Genomic DNA, 15791 nt, shown 5'->3' with positions numbered 1-15791 from the left:
AACAGAAACACATCCATAACTTCTACTGCAAAATACGTGCTGAAAGACAATATAGTTTGGTGGCTTCCTCTCCTTTTTCAATGCACTAAGGTAATCGATTCTCCAGAGACCATAAAAATTCAACTGGCGTTAGTTTATTGCAGAGAAGGAGAGAAGAAACAAAGAAAAACTCATTGGTTAGATGAGATGTACTGTACCAGAAGGAAATGCGCAATAGGGGTTGAAGGATTCGGGCGATGATACACAAACACGCCAATTTCTTTTCAATCTCCAAACAGCATCAATAAAATAACACTTTTATATTAAAATATAAAATCTTTTAAGATGAAACAACACACAAAATAAAAAATATTATTATTTTTGTTGTCAGTAAAAATATATGCATGCAGAAACAGACTTTCTAAGTTATTTCATTAACTTTTATTATTCAATACGAGACCTTGTCGTGGAAATGATTTTTTTTATAGACAAAAATATATTAGAGTGTGTGGGGAAGGAAGTTGAATAATATCACGCTTTATTATTTTATTTAGTATTGTTGATAAAAAAAAATCCACTTAATAAATAACTCAATAATAAAACTTTGGACTGCCCTAAGTAAACTAATAATTTTTCGGGGAAGGAAGTTGCTTATGAGAATGTATAGTGTGTATACATGGTCCCAACACTTGTAGTATCATTGGAAAAGGAAATAGGACATGTTTGATTGATTAAAATTAAATGATATTTTTTATGAGTAATTGATTGATATTTATATATGTTAAATGATAGAAGTGAAACATAAAGATATATGTCAATATGACTAAGTAAAGCGGAGGAACTTCGTAACAAATATAATTTTATTTGTACACATTATTTGTATTTTGGTTGGGATAATCCAATTTCTCTTTTAAATATATTTATTCTTAGTTATCTAAACAAACATTACTTATCAAAATATATAGAAAGAGAATAGAAATTTCATTATCAATTCACAAATTTACATGGGTTATCAGTCAAAACTAGAAATATAAATATGTCAAAACTATTTATGAATTATTGAGACATAACACATTAATTATTCGTTTAAATCAATTGCCAAGTTGAATAATCAAGCACAACCTTTCTCTTCAATCAGGTGATCACACTTTTTTTAAAACTTATTTTAATCGTTTATGAATAGCTTTTCCTATACAGTTTTGAAAGATCGTGCAATTTATGTTTTATTATGATGTTATTACACTTGTTTCAAAATTTAGAATATATAACTTAATATTACGATTCACTTATGTATGCAAAATACTAATTTATTTTTTATAAAAAAATTCTGTATATATCTTTTATTAGTTGATTATTATTAAAATGACATTTAGATGCATTTTATTCAAATTTACTATTTTAAGAAACCCAGAATGAAATTTTTTGAAAGTTTGATTCAACTTCTTTTATATATATATTTGCTCTATTTTAGATATTTCCTCTTAAATTAAAAAAAAAAAAATCATGCACTATGACAACCAATTCTACCAAATATAGATTTATATATATACATGAAATCAATTGTAATATATGTAAAACAATAAATACAAAAATTTAGCTACATATCTCACTTTAAAAATATCCTAAACTCAATATGTGACATTTCAAAATTTAATAATGAGTTATGAAAAATTTACATATCTCACTTAAAGTTTAATCATTTTTAACAAGTCATAATATTTTAGAAAGTTATTTTTAATAATTCATTTATATACATAATTTTATTGAAAATATTAAGTGTTAGTATTTTAGTGGAAGACTTCAATCTATAATCTCTCTGACTTTTTTTCTAAACTCATCCTCAAATTATTACAGAAGAAAGTTAAAAAAACAGCCTTTCAGACTTTCTTTTCTAATTTTATCATTGAGTCAACCTTATATCTCGACTTTACCTTAGTATATAGAATGTATTTTAGAAAAAGGGTATCTTTTGTGTGCATTAGCTTTGGTTGCTTACCCTTTTTCTTTTACGAAAATGTTTGTTGTTGCTGGTTTTGTATACAGCATTTTGTGTGGAATCTGTTGCAGCAGTTGAGTCCAATAGTTTATGTTGTGTTTTGTAGGAAATGGCACAATATAAATGGTTTTGAAAAGAAAGAGAGAAATATTGTGGTGGGCGAGAGTTTTAGAAGTATGGTAAGTATGAAAGAGATGAGTGAGAGACACTGTGTTATGGAAGTGTTAGGAGCAATAAATTAGACAAGATCTTTGGTTGAAGAATTAGTAGGGAAAGTCTTTGGTATGGTTCAAAAGGAACAGTAATAATTGAAGAAAAAAGTCTCCTTTTGATGAGCATTTGTATGACATTGAACGTAAGTAAGAATCTTTTGTGCACTGAGAAGATTAGGAATTGAGGGTGGTGGGATCATTGTCATAACTAGCTAGGATAATGTTTGAGCTTCTAGGGACATTTCATACCTTTTCCAACAACTCATTTTCTCCCTTCCTTTTCTTTCATTTCATCACAACATTGCATGTTTTTACTTTCTATTTCCATTCCATTCTGTCTTCTCATTAGCTACATCAACTTGCTGGTTTTTAACTTTTAAACTAAACCATATTATTATCATTTATGTTACTCATACTACTATTTTCTTAACAACAAATAAGCTTACTATGTATGATAATGCTAGATGTAATGTGATGGACATAGAGACGGAATTGGTGTGATATTCTTGTCTTTGTCCAAATATATAATTGTTGTTGATTTTAATCGATTTTTTTTTCTAAACAATGAAGGAATTTGTTTAAAACAATGTTGTATTAATATTATGATTTAAAAAAAAATTAAGATATAAGTTGTGATATCTATATTAATTAAAATCTGTTTCAGTATACTGTAGTCAACCCTTCACAATTTCTCCTCGCCACAGCTCCAGTCCAAAGCCGGTTGGGTACCTGTCTAAGAGGCTCTGACGTTAAAGTCAGTTCTCAAATCAATGGTAGAGATAGAAAGAGAAACTGTCAATCAGATATCAATGTGCATTTTTTGTTCTTACATGTCTCACCTTTGACCTACTATTTATAGTTTTCTTGGTGGGCTATATATATATATATATATATATATATATAATACCTAAAACAAATTTAAGAATGAAACATTTTCATTATAATTTTATTAAAAATTCTTTTTTAGAGTTTTTTTTTTTTTTGAAGCTTTTTTATTAGAGGCCTAAACTAACTACTACTAAAAAGAAGTTTTTTGAGATTTTTTTTTCTTAAAGGCCTAAAGTAATTCGTGTCCAAAAAAAATTAAAATATTTTTTTAAAAACCTAAAACAAGAGTTTTGCCAGTTTGAATTTTGAGTCGGCCCTAACATATATAGGTCAAGGTAATATTTTAGTTTTCTTTCTAGTTTTTTCAGGAACTTTCTTGCTAGTTTTATTTACTTATTTATTTTATTTTATTTTAAATTAATTAAATAAAATTTATAGTATATTAATAATTTGTAACTAAGAGTAGTTATTAATGTATGTATTTCAGATTTAATAGGTTTTTTCACTTTCTCTGTGCATAATCTCTCTCTTTCTGAGACACCAGTTCTATAAAAACTTATTACATATAAAAAAAAACATCAAAATCACTACCCATTAAGCAATAATTGAGGACGACTCTTTTAATTTATCAAACTTTATTTTGTCTCTCTTTCTGATGTCTACCAAGCAGGTTGTCATAAGGAATTCTTATTTCATGCACTGTATATTTATTATATACATTTATATTCTTGTTAAAGCATTAATATATATATATATATATATATATATATGTGTGTGTGTGTGTATGTATTAATGAGTAGGATGTATAATGTAAAACTCAAGTTAAATTTATATTTTAAAAAAATCATCACTTTTTTAAAATAACTAAAAAATGAAATCAAGTCATCATCAAATGAACTCTTTTTTTTTTTTTTAAATAATTTTTTTCTGGATATCATTCTAAGAATCTTTAGTAGCTTATATAGTTACGTTGTTTTTTTTCGAAATGATATATAGTACAATGAGGGTTCTTAGAAGTTCCTTTCGGAACAGTATGTCGGGTTGGCTTAGGACAGAGGTGCCATAACATTTATTATACGATGAAGTTTTAACGTTTTTTCGTGAACAGTAGAATAATATATTGTGTCCTCTTGTGTATACTGAAATATGATTGCAATCACATGGACAGCGATTGATAGAGACTCTACATTATCATTACATTGGCTTTAGCATTGTAGCCTTTGATTTTTATGCAGTGGAATGCCGTAAAAGTGTGATATATATGGCTACGATATACACAAGTTCATTTCAGCACATATACTTGTATACGCACCATAGAAATGCGAAACAACTCACTCGTCGATCATTCCGAGACAAATGGGATTTTTGGATATCCTATCTCAATCAAGCTTTAACTTTGTTATTTTATGATCACTCCGGATAAGAGGACAAAAAATAAAAAAACAACAACGGAGGAAGAAGGAGGACAAATTCATAGTACTCTCTTTTGTTTACCCTTCGTGGCTACCATTTTGTACCGTGTCGAACTCATGACCTGCAAAAAGATATTCTATATATATATCCATGCATATATTGCTTTCTGTTATTATGAAAAAAGTGCAATGGAACTGATTACTATAGAAGATGCATATAGAATGTATCCCCAAGTATTAGAGCTGGCTCTCGTTTATAATTACTAAGATTCATTCCCCATTTTTTTGATTCTTTAAGGTGTTGCTTGATTAGTCCTTTTGGACAAAGAAGCTGCAACAGTGTTGTAGATATGTAACATTTGTGATGACAGATGGCAGGGATGAGCATGCATGAAAGCTGTAGGGCAGAAGTGTTTATATATCTTCTTTCTACTTCATCTTCTTTACTTTGCTGATTCCCATCAAGCATCTTTCAAATCTGGGAGCACACTTGTTAAACACTGATTATTCTTCCCAAACAGAACGTGTATGCATGCATGTCAAAACTTTACTTTATTCATGCTCTCTAAGTTACTCGCATTCTACAACACTTAAATATCAATAAATCTTGAAAAAACAGTACGTCTCTAATTTGTTTACTTTACAAATTTTAAGCTCCGGCAATCATGCGTTTCGATCATATTTATATTTATCTAAAGAAACAGCTTCGTATATGTGTCTCAGAAATAATATATCAAGTTGAGAAATGCATAATTAACGAACTTATGTATTGTTAGGGTTTTTTGACGTTTATAGTTTGTCATATACACGTATGATTTCGTAGCAATTTTCATATTAGATTTTTTTTTTTTGTTCTATAGGGTTGTAACTTAAAGGATATTATTTCTCATTAAGTGGCTGGAAAATGATATTGGTTGATGCACCAAACCCTAGAAAGGAAAAAAAAAATACATTATCGATATTATATGATGCAGCACTAAAATGCAGGGTCGTCAGCATAGTTGTTCAGAGGAGTGACATATTACTAAGTTTTTAAAATATGGTAATAGAATAAGAAGGGTGTTGATGAATGGATAATATATTTTACATTTGGTTAATGATAATTTTGAATTGATCTGAATATAGACAAATAATGATGGATCCACCGAGGCTTGTAAGAAACTCCGGTTGGGTGCAATGTTATATTGATTATATAGTACAAGTTGTGTGTAGTCGAGCATTTACAAATGTCAGGCAGGAGAAGTGTTATATAGTAACCTTAGAAATTGATAATGATATCTATTATAATTAAAATATAGATAATTTGATAGTGATGAAAGGCCTATAAATCACTTTCATACAGTTACTGAACTGATAAGAACTGATACTATAGTTTTATATTATAACATTTGGAAAATATATATTCTATGCATGGTTGATGTGGACCAAGATGCTCGTGGAAGAGTTGGAAAATCATTACTCATACTGTCTCTTTTTCCCTTTTCTTTTTATATGGGATGCAAAGGCAAGACTTTACTAAAGGTGATTTTGACCATACAATTGAATTGTTAAACATATATAAATATGTAACGTTTTCCTTTAGTCTAAATTTTGAAGGATTTCCCTGATATAGTACTAGAAAGTTTATTGTAAAATTCTCCATACTCGAAAGGGGAGGTAGGGGAATTAAAAGCAAAAGTGCTTAAGAACAAAGGATTTATATATAAATATTTGTAAATATGCCCTTAATATGGGTCCACTTTAACTTTAAAAATATGGGGTGGTGAGTGGGAGTATAAAGGCAAGCTGTGTGTTATATATTGGTTGGAATCATGTGAGATGAAGAAGACATAGAGGTTATTCAAGAGTATTGCCCCCACCTTTTTATTTTCTAACCCTTTTGTCTCTTTTTCTAGATTCCCAATAAACACTTAGCATAAGAATATGGTGGGTAATTGTTTGCATACTTTTGTATTGAGCAGTTAATTAGTATGTATTGTAGGGAGTGAATGAATATTAATAAATGTTACTACCAAAAGGAAGCAGGGTTTAGGGAATGAAGTTGAAGAGAAAATGAAATGGAAAAGACGAAAAGGCCATTGTATTGTCTGGCCCCCACCACCAGTAGTGGGGCATGGAATTCTCATCACACATCAATCACTAACTGTGATCAAATTCAACCTTTTAAATTGGACCCACCAAATACCCCTACTTTCAAATCTCCCAGGCGCACCACAAACTATCAGTACGGAACGCCACCAAAAAGTAAATAAGAATAAAACCCATTCATCATTTATCTTCTTTCTTCTTTTAACATCCTAGTTTACACTACTTACCCCACAACCCATCAACTTCAAACCGTTTTTCACGCATCCCATTAATGCTTCTCCTCTATAGTACACACACAGGTACTTCGCTTGCCCTCCAATCTATATATATATATATATATATATATATATATATATATATATATACACTTCACCACAATATTAAAACCCATATTTAAGCATGCTGCCTTTCACTTCATTTCACTTTCTTACACTATTTCAAACCGTCAACACTATTACAGAATTGGAGCTACGTCTGTCACCAGCTAGTAACAAGAAAAGATAGCGCAACTTGCTAGTGTTTTCATTCGGGCTATATACTACGACAGAATCGATGGGTACACTCGTCAACCTGCCTACACTTTTCAACAAAAAATTACTATCAACAGAATTAGAAAAAAGAAGATTTCTTATGCATTTATTTTTTTAACATTGATAGTGACAGCAGCTTATCGCCCTGACTGCCTTCAAATATTTTTTTTTTCTTCAGATTTTTTCCTAATGATTATTATTATTATTATTAGTCACAGCGGCAGTGCCTGGCACAATATGTATAAGAAGATCATAGTTTATGCGCCAAAATAAAAAATAAAATTCCGTCACATCAGTATCTAATTTAACAAGCATTTCCCGAGTGCAGCGGTTACACTGTAGGTCCACGACGTTGGCCAACAAAGCTAGGATCGTATATGCTATGCTCCATTAACAACATATTTAATTAATTTATACAGAATACACTTAAGTATTCTTGATACTGATGTAACCCTAAAGATTAAAGAACCCTCCAAATAAAGAAATACATTCATATTTCAACATAACCTGTCATGAAGTTAAACAGAATATATTTTATATAATATATATTTATATTTATATTCATATATATATATATATATATATATATATATATATATATATATATATATATATATATATATATATATATATATATATATATATATATATATATATATATAGTAAAACATTTTCTACTACCAATGACATGACCTGAAATATATATAAATAAAAAAGATATGGACTGCCACAGTGTGAAGCATGCGCCAATGGTGAGGCCTTTTGTGTATAGATTCTCTGGCCCTACTTCCTCCCCCTAATGGGTTGCTGCCATTGCTACCGACGGCGCAGAAACAGCTGCAATTACGTCTTTCGGGGACACGATTCCGGCGGGGACGTGCGTTTTCTTTTCCTCGAAAAGGAACTTGTGAAGGATGACCAAGCTCTTGGCGAGCACGTGGTCGTGCCAGGCGTCGCGAGAGCCGAGGAAAACCTCTGTGGCGTCGAGGCGGTGCATGTTCCGTTTCCACAACCCGTGGAGGCGGTGAATCTTTTGAATCTGGCGGTTGGCGAGCGTGCAGTTGTTGATCTTGATCCTGGCAATGGCAGCCTCCAGAAGTCTCTTTATGGTTGTCTCGTCCTCGGTTCCAGAAGCTTCAGCGCGTAGGAAGTCATCGAATTCGGGCACCCCAATGGCCCTTCGGATCCCTCTGGTGTAATCGGCGCGAGGATCGAAGAATTCCCTAACCTCGTTGACTTGACCGGCGTCGATCATGCGGTCCACACGTGCCTGAAGAGAGGAATGGAGCACGGGGAGAGAGACGTCAACCCAGAGGAAACAACACTTATACCTTAACCGAAACTCCGCGTGGTGATTCACGAGTGCGTCCAAGTAAGAATTGGAGCCTCCAGCAATGATGGGTAGGCCATTTCTTTCCACAATGGAATCAATTGCGGATGTGGCGTGGCGACAGAAGTCGCTGGCGGTGAAATTTATATTAGGGTCAACAGTGCCAAGCAGGTGATGTGGGACCCCTCGACACTCTTCTTCAGTGACCTTGTTCGTGGTGATGTCGAGGCCCTTGTACACTTGCATTTTGTCGGAGTTCACTATCTCCGCTGGTTGGAAGTGTTTTGCCACGTCTACGGCCAACTTCGTCTTGCCGGTACCCGTGGCCCCCATTATGATTATCACCTTGTCCTTACTCCGATGATGAAACAACGACTCCATCGTTAGCCCCTTTTGGAAACTTACTAGGGGCAGCTCTTGCTTGCAGGCACAGGCTGATATTGAGATCTTCATTTTTTAACCACAACCTGCAACAGTTGACCAAACCGCAATTCTTTGTCAAATTAATCCACCACCAATTAAATTTATATGTTTTAGAACTAGGAACTTAGTCTGAAAAGATATAATAAGGGAATAATATTGAGGAGGGAATGAAATATGTTAAGTATAGAAACAGAGTGGCTAAAGCAGGGGATAAGCAAAGTAACGACGAAGGGTATATAGTAAAAGGGAAAAAAATAAAAAATTACAGTAACCCAGATGAAATTTAGATGGAGCACGGTAAGAGTACGTACCGTCAGTGTCAAAGACGCGGCGAGCGGTGGAAAAAAATGAGTATAAAGGAGTAGTGTTGTGCACAGAGCTTAGGTTGTCAGAGGAGGAGGAAGAGTAGTTTGTGTGTGGTGAATATGAAATGGTAGGAGGGTGGTGTTGTGTGAAAGTGGTTGAATAGAATTAGAATAGAAGGTTTTGTTTCGATTAGTTTTGGGGGAACGATGGAGGGATATGGATTAGTGAGTGGATTTTCTGGCATGAGAAACGAAGACACGGTATTTATAAGAGGCCTGGCTTCGTTGAAAAGTTTAAGTCGTAAAAGGAACTCGTAATGAGCACTATTAGTATTAAGATTAGTGTAATGCCTCTCATCCAGTTTTCTCCAAAAAGGATAAACAAATCATGTATCTATTGCACCTTTATTTCTTCAATTCTCACACAATAAATATTCTTTTTTTTTTCTTTACAAATTAACATTTTTCACTTCAGTTTTATTCTTTAATGCCCGATACTGCTCTTCATATTCATCAAAAAAATTTAACAATATTTTTCCTTCATACCACTGCTAATATCACATTTTTACTCATTGCTTAAAAGTTGGAGTAAATTAATATCTTATTTTCATATCTCACTCGTCTTTCTTATTTTTACTTTAACGAAAAATGCTTTCAACTCATATTTATATTTTTAGTAGTTTTTTTTTTTCAAGTTTCACCATCATAAAACTTATATTTTTAACAGTTTCTAAGTTGAATTTTACCACCACAACGGTTATATTTAAGTTCTGATGCCATTATTATTTTTTTTTCACTAAAATAAATTCATCATCCAATCCATTCTTGTGTTATAAATGTTTAAGAGTAGTTAAACTTCCTTTCATTGAGATTGGATGCAGTGTACCTAAACTCTTTGTAGTTCTATCTGTGTAATACAATATCTTTCATATCTCTTGTGTTTTATCCATTTTATTCTCTTGCATGATGAAATATTTATGTTATTTTGGTGGTATCCAATCATTGAAAAATGCTTGGCTTTAGACATAGACCAAGACTCTTGGTTATTCTGGACATATTTTCTTAATGCAAATCTTGTGTTTGAATATCTAAGAGATTGGTATTTTCACATAAAGGTTTAAAACTTGTCTCTAAGGAATTAGAACTTGTATACTTGTGATGTGAATACTTAAATATGTTAGAAATATATTGTATGGATGAGTGCTTAGAGTTTGGGTCGTGAAGTTCAACTCCAATGAGTCTTTACCCATATCCTTTTATAATCTTTATATTTAGTAACTTTATGTTTGCACCATATTTGAACCAATCGTCGTTTATATTCATTACTTAAACTTGTAAGTAATCATAATTACCTAAAGAAACTCAAATTCCTTGAGAGACTATACTTAGATTTAAAATCTATATTACTTGAATGATTTGATGCACTTACCAAGGCACTACACTAGGTAACAATGTAAATCAAACTTCAAATAAAAGAATGATTAATATTATAGAGCTTGATTTAATTTTATATCATTTAACACCATAAGGTGTTATTCTCCTTTTTACAATATAAACAATCATATGTAAAATTTGAAATACAAATTAAAATAAATAAAATATACTTTGAATGTAGTTTTTGATGTGATAAAGTTCTTAAGCCCTAAAAGTGTCACAATCTATGTCTTTTGCTTCAATTGCGTTCCCATGTCCAAAGTTATCTTTTTCTTCAACTTTCAACACTTTAAAAGGTCACCAAAAAGTATTTTCTCATTGGACCACCAAATTCACTCATCGGGCGAGAGGTAGCTTTTCAAACACGTGGCTTTTTCCAGCTCACTAGGCCTCTTGATTGGGCTTAGGGATGACAACGGGTCGATTCAGACACAGATAATGTCTACCCGCAACCCGACCTGCCGGATAAAAATATACCCGCCACTCGACCCGCTACCCGCCAGATACCCGCTTAAAAAATATCCGCGAGTATTTTAAAAATCTGCGGGTACCCGCGAGTACCCGCGGATATCTGCAAAAAATTAAAAAAAATATATATTTTACATTTTTTAAAATAAAATTTAAATAAAATTACAAAAAATATATATATAATATAATATAAATTAAATTAAATATAAATTAAAATTTAATTTTAATTAATTTTAATATAATAAAATATAATTTTATTTTATTTTTAATTAAATTTAAATAAAAATATATATAAATTAATTTTTTTATTTATTTTTTGCGGGTAGCGGGTACCCACGGGTCGGGTAGTATATTATCCGTACCCGACCCGTTTAGAAGCGGGTATTAAAATACCTGCTACCCGTTACCCACGGGTAGTAAATATCCGCGAGTAATAACTACCCGCCGCGGGTTTTACCCGCGGATACCCGTGCCCGCGAATTTTTTTGCCATCCCTAATATGGCTAATGCTGTCAAGCTCTCGCTAGGTGAGTCAACTTCTGGCAACAACACTTTAGTATTTTGCAATCTTTCAATTTTCTGCAAAATAACCCAAAAACATATAAATATTTGTATCTATAACAACTATATACAAGTCTTGCATATTTTCATGGAATTTAACACAAAATAAATTATAAAAGTACAGATAAGGGATTCTAATAAGTGTGAGTAATATGTAATTATCACACTTATCATGAAATTGTCATCATCATACATTATTCTTGAACACTAATTAAGGCAATACAAAGTCTCAACTTATTTGTTAATAGTCTGGGTAAACATATCAACTAGATTCTCTACACCTAGAATATCCAACAAAGACAAGTCTATATCATTTATCAAGTTTTTGATAAAAAATTATATTTCAATTCAAAGTACTTGCATCTAGAACGAAGAATCAGACTTTTAACAATACATATAACACTCTGACTGTCACTGAACAATAGAGAGTCATCTTACTATTTTCCTAATTCTTTTAGAAGATTTTTCAACCATATAATCTCCTTCGTTCCTTTTGAGATAACTATACAAACTCAACTTCAATGGTTGAGAGGGATACTTTTTCCTAAAGTTTACACTTCCAACTTATAGTTGTACCATCTAACGTAAAAATATAACTTATTTAATTCTTTCTACCTTCAAAATCTCCTCCATAATCTACATTAAAAAAAAAAAAAAAACTTGCAAAATGACATTACTTCTTTTAAAAGACAAATGAATCTTTGAAGTATCATTCAAATATCTTAATATTCACTTTTCACATTCTCATTTTCGAGATTTGTAGAAACCTACTCAAAACTCTCACTGCATATATCTCAAGTATAATACAAACCATAATATACATGAAGCTCTCTGCAGATGGATTTGACACTTAGGTGTGTTCCGAAGGGTATATTTCTAGTTTTAACATTTTCAACATTAAATTTGATAATATATATATATATATATATATATATATATATATATATATATATATATATATATATATATTCCTTTTAAAATAGCTTTGAAATGCCTTCATATCTATCCCTAGTGATTCTCATACTAAAAATTTGCTACTTTAATGTTCTACGAACCCTTTATTATATGTAATCTTGTTTTTACATAACATGTTTTCATAATGACCATTGTTTAACTTACATTATGTATGTCTACACCCATAACCAAACTAGAAAACATTTTTTATTTCAATATATATTTTAAGCTTTTTATAGAGTATTGCTTATATAACAAAATAGAAAACATCTCACTATACTAAACTAGGTGGAACTAAATCAAACTTTTTAATACTAACCTATATCAGTTAACTCTTTTATTTTCATCTTTTGAATCCTTCCGTTTCCAAAATTATAACAAAATCACTAATCCATAACCTTAAAAAATTTGAGCCAATATACATTAATGTCGTAATTCTAACATTCACTGGATATCAAAATTTTCACGTATCTTATTTTAGATTAATAGTTTCTTTAAATATTTTTTTTATACTTCCTTTATGACTTTGAATATATATTTTATTTTGTTATATAATATTATTTTATAATTATTTTTTCTCTTTTTATTTGATCTTAATTATTTAATAGTACCAATATTTCTTTATATATATTTTTAATTAGAATTTTAATAACTAAATTTAAAATTTTATGAATAATTAACGAATTAAAGATCTTACTAATAAATCTTGATTTTTTATAATTTTAAACTCCTTATTTTCTAAATATCCTCATGGTGAATACTAATTTCACAAAGACTTTTTATATTTTATTTTATTTTCAACCGATTATACGTATGTCATATTATCGATAATTTAAAGTTTCTACTAAAAAAAAATCTATTACCACGTTGTGAAGAATGTATAAGTGAGTCAACAATACTCATATACATATTGGCTCATAAATTTATTTAAAAATGAATACATTTTACTTAATTTACGTAAGTCAAAATTATTGTTAATGGATTGCAAATTAATCTAATTTTAACTTGTTCAATTTATGAGTTAAATGAGCACAATTAAATTGAATATACTTTAATCTAACCTAAATCGTAATAAACAAAATTAACTTATTTGAACTCATTTTAATATGTCTATGCTGCTAATACTACGAGTATGAGGTTTCATTTAAAAAGTAAAACAATCGTCTTTAACACTTTTTATACGATGAAACATTTTATACATGTTATACAAATATCGAATACAGAATTAATGATATAAAATATTTTAGTTCTTAAATTAATTTTGTTTTCCTTTTGGCTATGCAGAGTAAATCAGTTCCCTTCCCTTATTAATTTTGCTTACTATATCTAAATTTATTTGATTTAAAAAGAAAAAAGAAAAAAGTTTAACACGGATATTTAATTTACGAGTATTTAGTTGTAAGAAAAAGAATCAGATTATAAAATTTTTACATCATAAAATTCATTTCAACTAGGGTAAAAAAAATCTACATTTTCAAAATACAATCTATAATCATATTAATTATAATTACTTTTTTAATTTCAAATTCAAATTTATATTTTTTTATATTTTAAATTCAATCAAATTAACTGGATTTTAACGAAATACTTTTTTAGAGCTTTAAAAGGTTTGAAATTAATTTTCATCCTAAAATTTGTTTGATCAAGATAATTCTTTTATTAATTTATATTAGAATAGTTTCACCGATCGAGATGTTCTCGGATTAGCCTTAAATGGATATTTTGAATTCAGTTTCATTTGAAATGCAATCAATTTGGTCTTAATAAGAAAATAGTCTATTTTATATATATATATATATATATATATATATTCACAACATAAAAAATACAGAAAATGTTTATAAACATAATCATATTAAGCGGTGAGGAAAATAATGCATACATAGAAAAGAAGAAAAATGATTAAAATCATCAAACACTAATATCCTAAATAAAACAAAGAAAATCATTACACGTAGTCTTGATTTTAATGTTCATTTTATCTAAATTAAATATATATAAAAGTGATTTAATTTAATTTTAAAATAGATTCAAAATATCTACATCCTTTATACATATTTAAATGAATATGAATTTGAATGTATTTTATTGAATTTAAATTTTAGACTGGATAAAGATAGAATTGAAAATTCAAATTAACCCAATAGAAGCAATTCAATTAATTATGCTCAATTAACTGGATCCCACAATAAAAACAATATTCTCAAACACTTAAGTAATGAATATACTTTAATTGTGGCTTATATCATATGTACAACATTTTTTTTCCCGCAATATTAGCTGGTGTTTCAACATTACTTTTCAGTTATGTTTTATTAAGTTGATTTTTGACATGACAATATATTCTCGTTGACTATTTGATGACAAGTTTTCCTAAATTTTTAGTGGAAATAATTGCTCATAAGTATATTTCAGCCAAGCAATTAATTTCACAAATAAAAGGTCTATTAAAATCTATTGCATTGAAAACCAAGTCTATTAAACTTTATCATTAAAACTTTAGTTAGAAGTATATAATAGATTTTATTTCAGTGATTAAAATATGGTTAATCGAGTGTCTAATATACTATTGGATTACTAGTGTTTTAATAAACATTAAGTAGAACTATGGCTACGTTATTTTAATTATCATTTGAAATCAAAAGTCGATATAAAAAATAGAGTAATTATAATTGACAAATCGCACATATATACATGAGGAAGAGGATTAAAAAATAGAGTAATTATAATTAAGAAATCGCACATATTTAATTATCGTGTGGATTTATGAAAGAAGATTATAAATTAAAAACCCTATAACAAATTGTGCTTAAGTGTTTCATATGATTAAGTATTTGATAGAATTATTACTTTATTACAAATATATGATATTTTTATTATTTGATTCTATTTTTCAAACATTGTCTTTTGATGTGATCTAAGCTATTTATAAATAAACCAAATCAACTTAATTGATGTTAATTCTTTTGTGATATATTTAATTAATGTTTTTTAATTTAAATTATTATATTTAGATAGCTATGAATATACTATTAACACAAATTTAATGAATAATTCACTTGTATTATCAATTAATTAATGTCACAAATATGTTCAGATAATCAAATTCTCACTTACTTCATCATCACATTTCCTTCAACCTTCTTATGTGATATGTTTCTTTATTTCTTTTTTTCGATTCACTTCTCAATGCTTTCAACATTCTAAACTTTGTTATATTCTTTTATAAACACAACATTGAAAATTCACCTTTAATATGAATAATAAAGTT

At 29.4% G+C, this 15791-nt stretch overlaps 1 protein-coding gene across 1 annotated transcript; it reads right to left on the bottom strand.

The window, feature by feature from the left end:
• Positions 1-7728: 7728 nt before the first annotated feature.
• LOC106775423 (adenylate isopentenyltransferase 5, chloroplastic) lies at positions 7729-9428 on the bottom strand. The gene is made up of 2 exons (XM_014662547.2): positions 9110-9428; positions 7729-8842 (listed from the first exon to the last, which is right to left on the bottom strand). Exon 2 carries the CDS (start codon positions 8826-8828, stop codon positions 7842-7844), a length of 987 nt encoding a protein of 328 aa, XP_014518033.1. The 5' UTR covers positions 8829-8842; positions 9110-9428; the 3' UTR covers positions 7729-7841.
• Between the last annotated feature and the right edge of the window lie 6363 nt (positions 9429-15791).

Source organism: Vigna radiata, chromosome 10 (assembly GCF_000741045.1).
Source record: "Vigna radiata var. radiata cultivar VC1973A chromosome 10, Vradiata_ver6, whole genome shotgun sequence".
In the NCBI taxonomy this organism is placed as follows: domain Eukaryota; kingdom Viridiplantae; phylum Streptophyta; class Magnoliopsida; order Fabales; family Fabaceae; genus Vigna; species Vigna radiata.
This window is presented reverse-complemented; position numbering and strand designations above follow the sequence as displayed.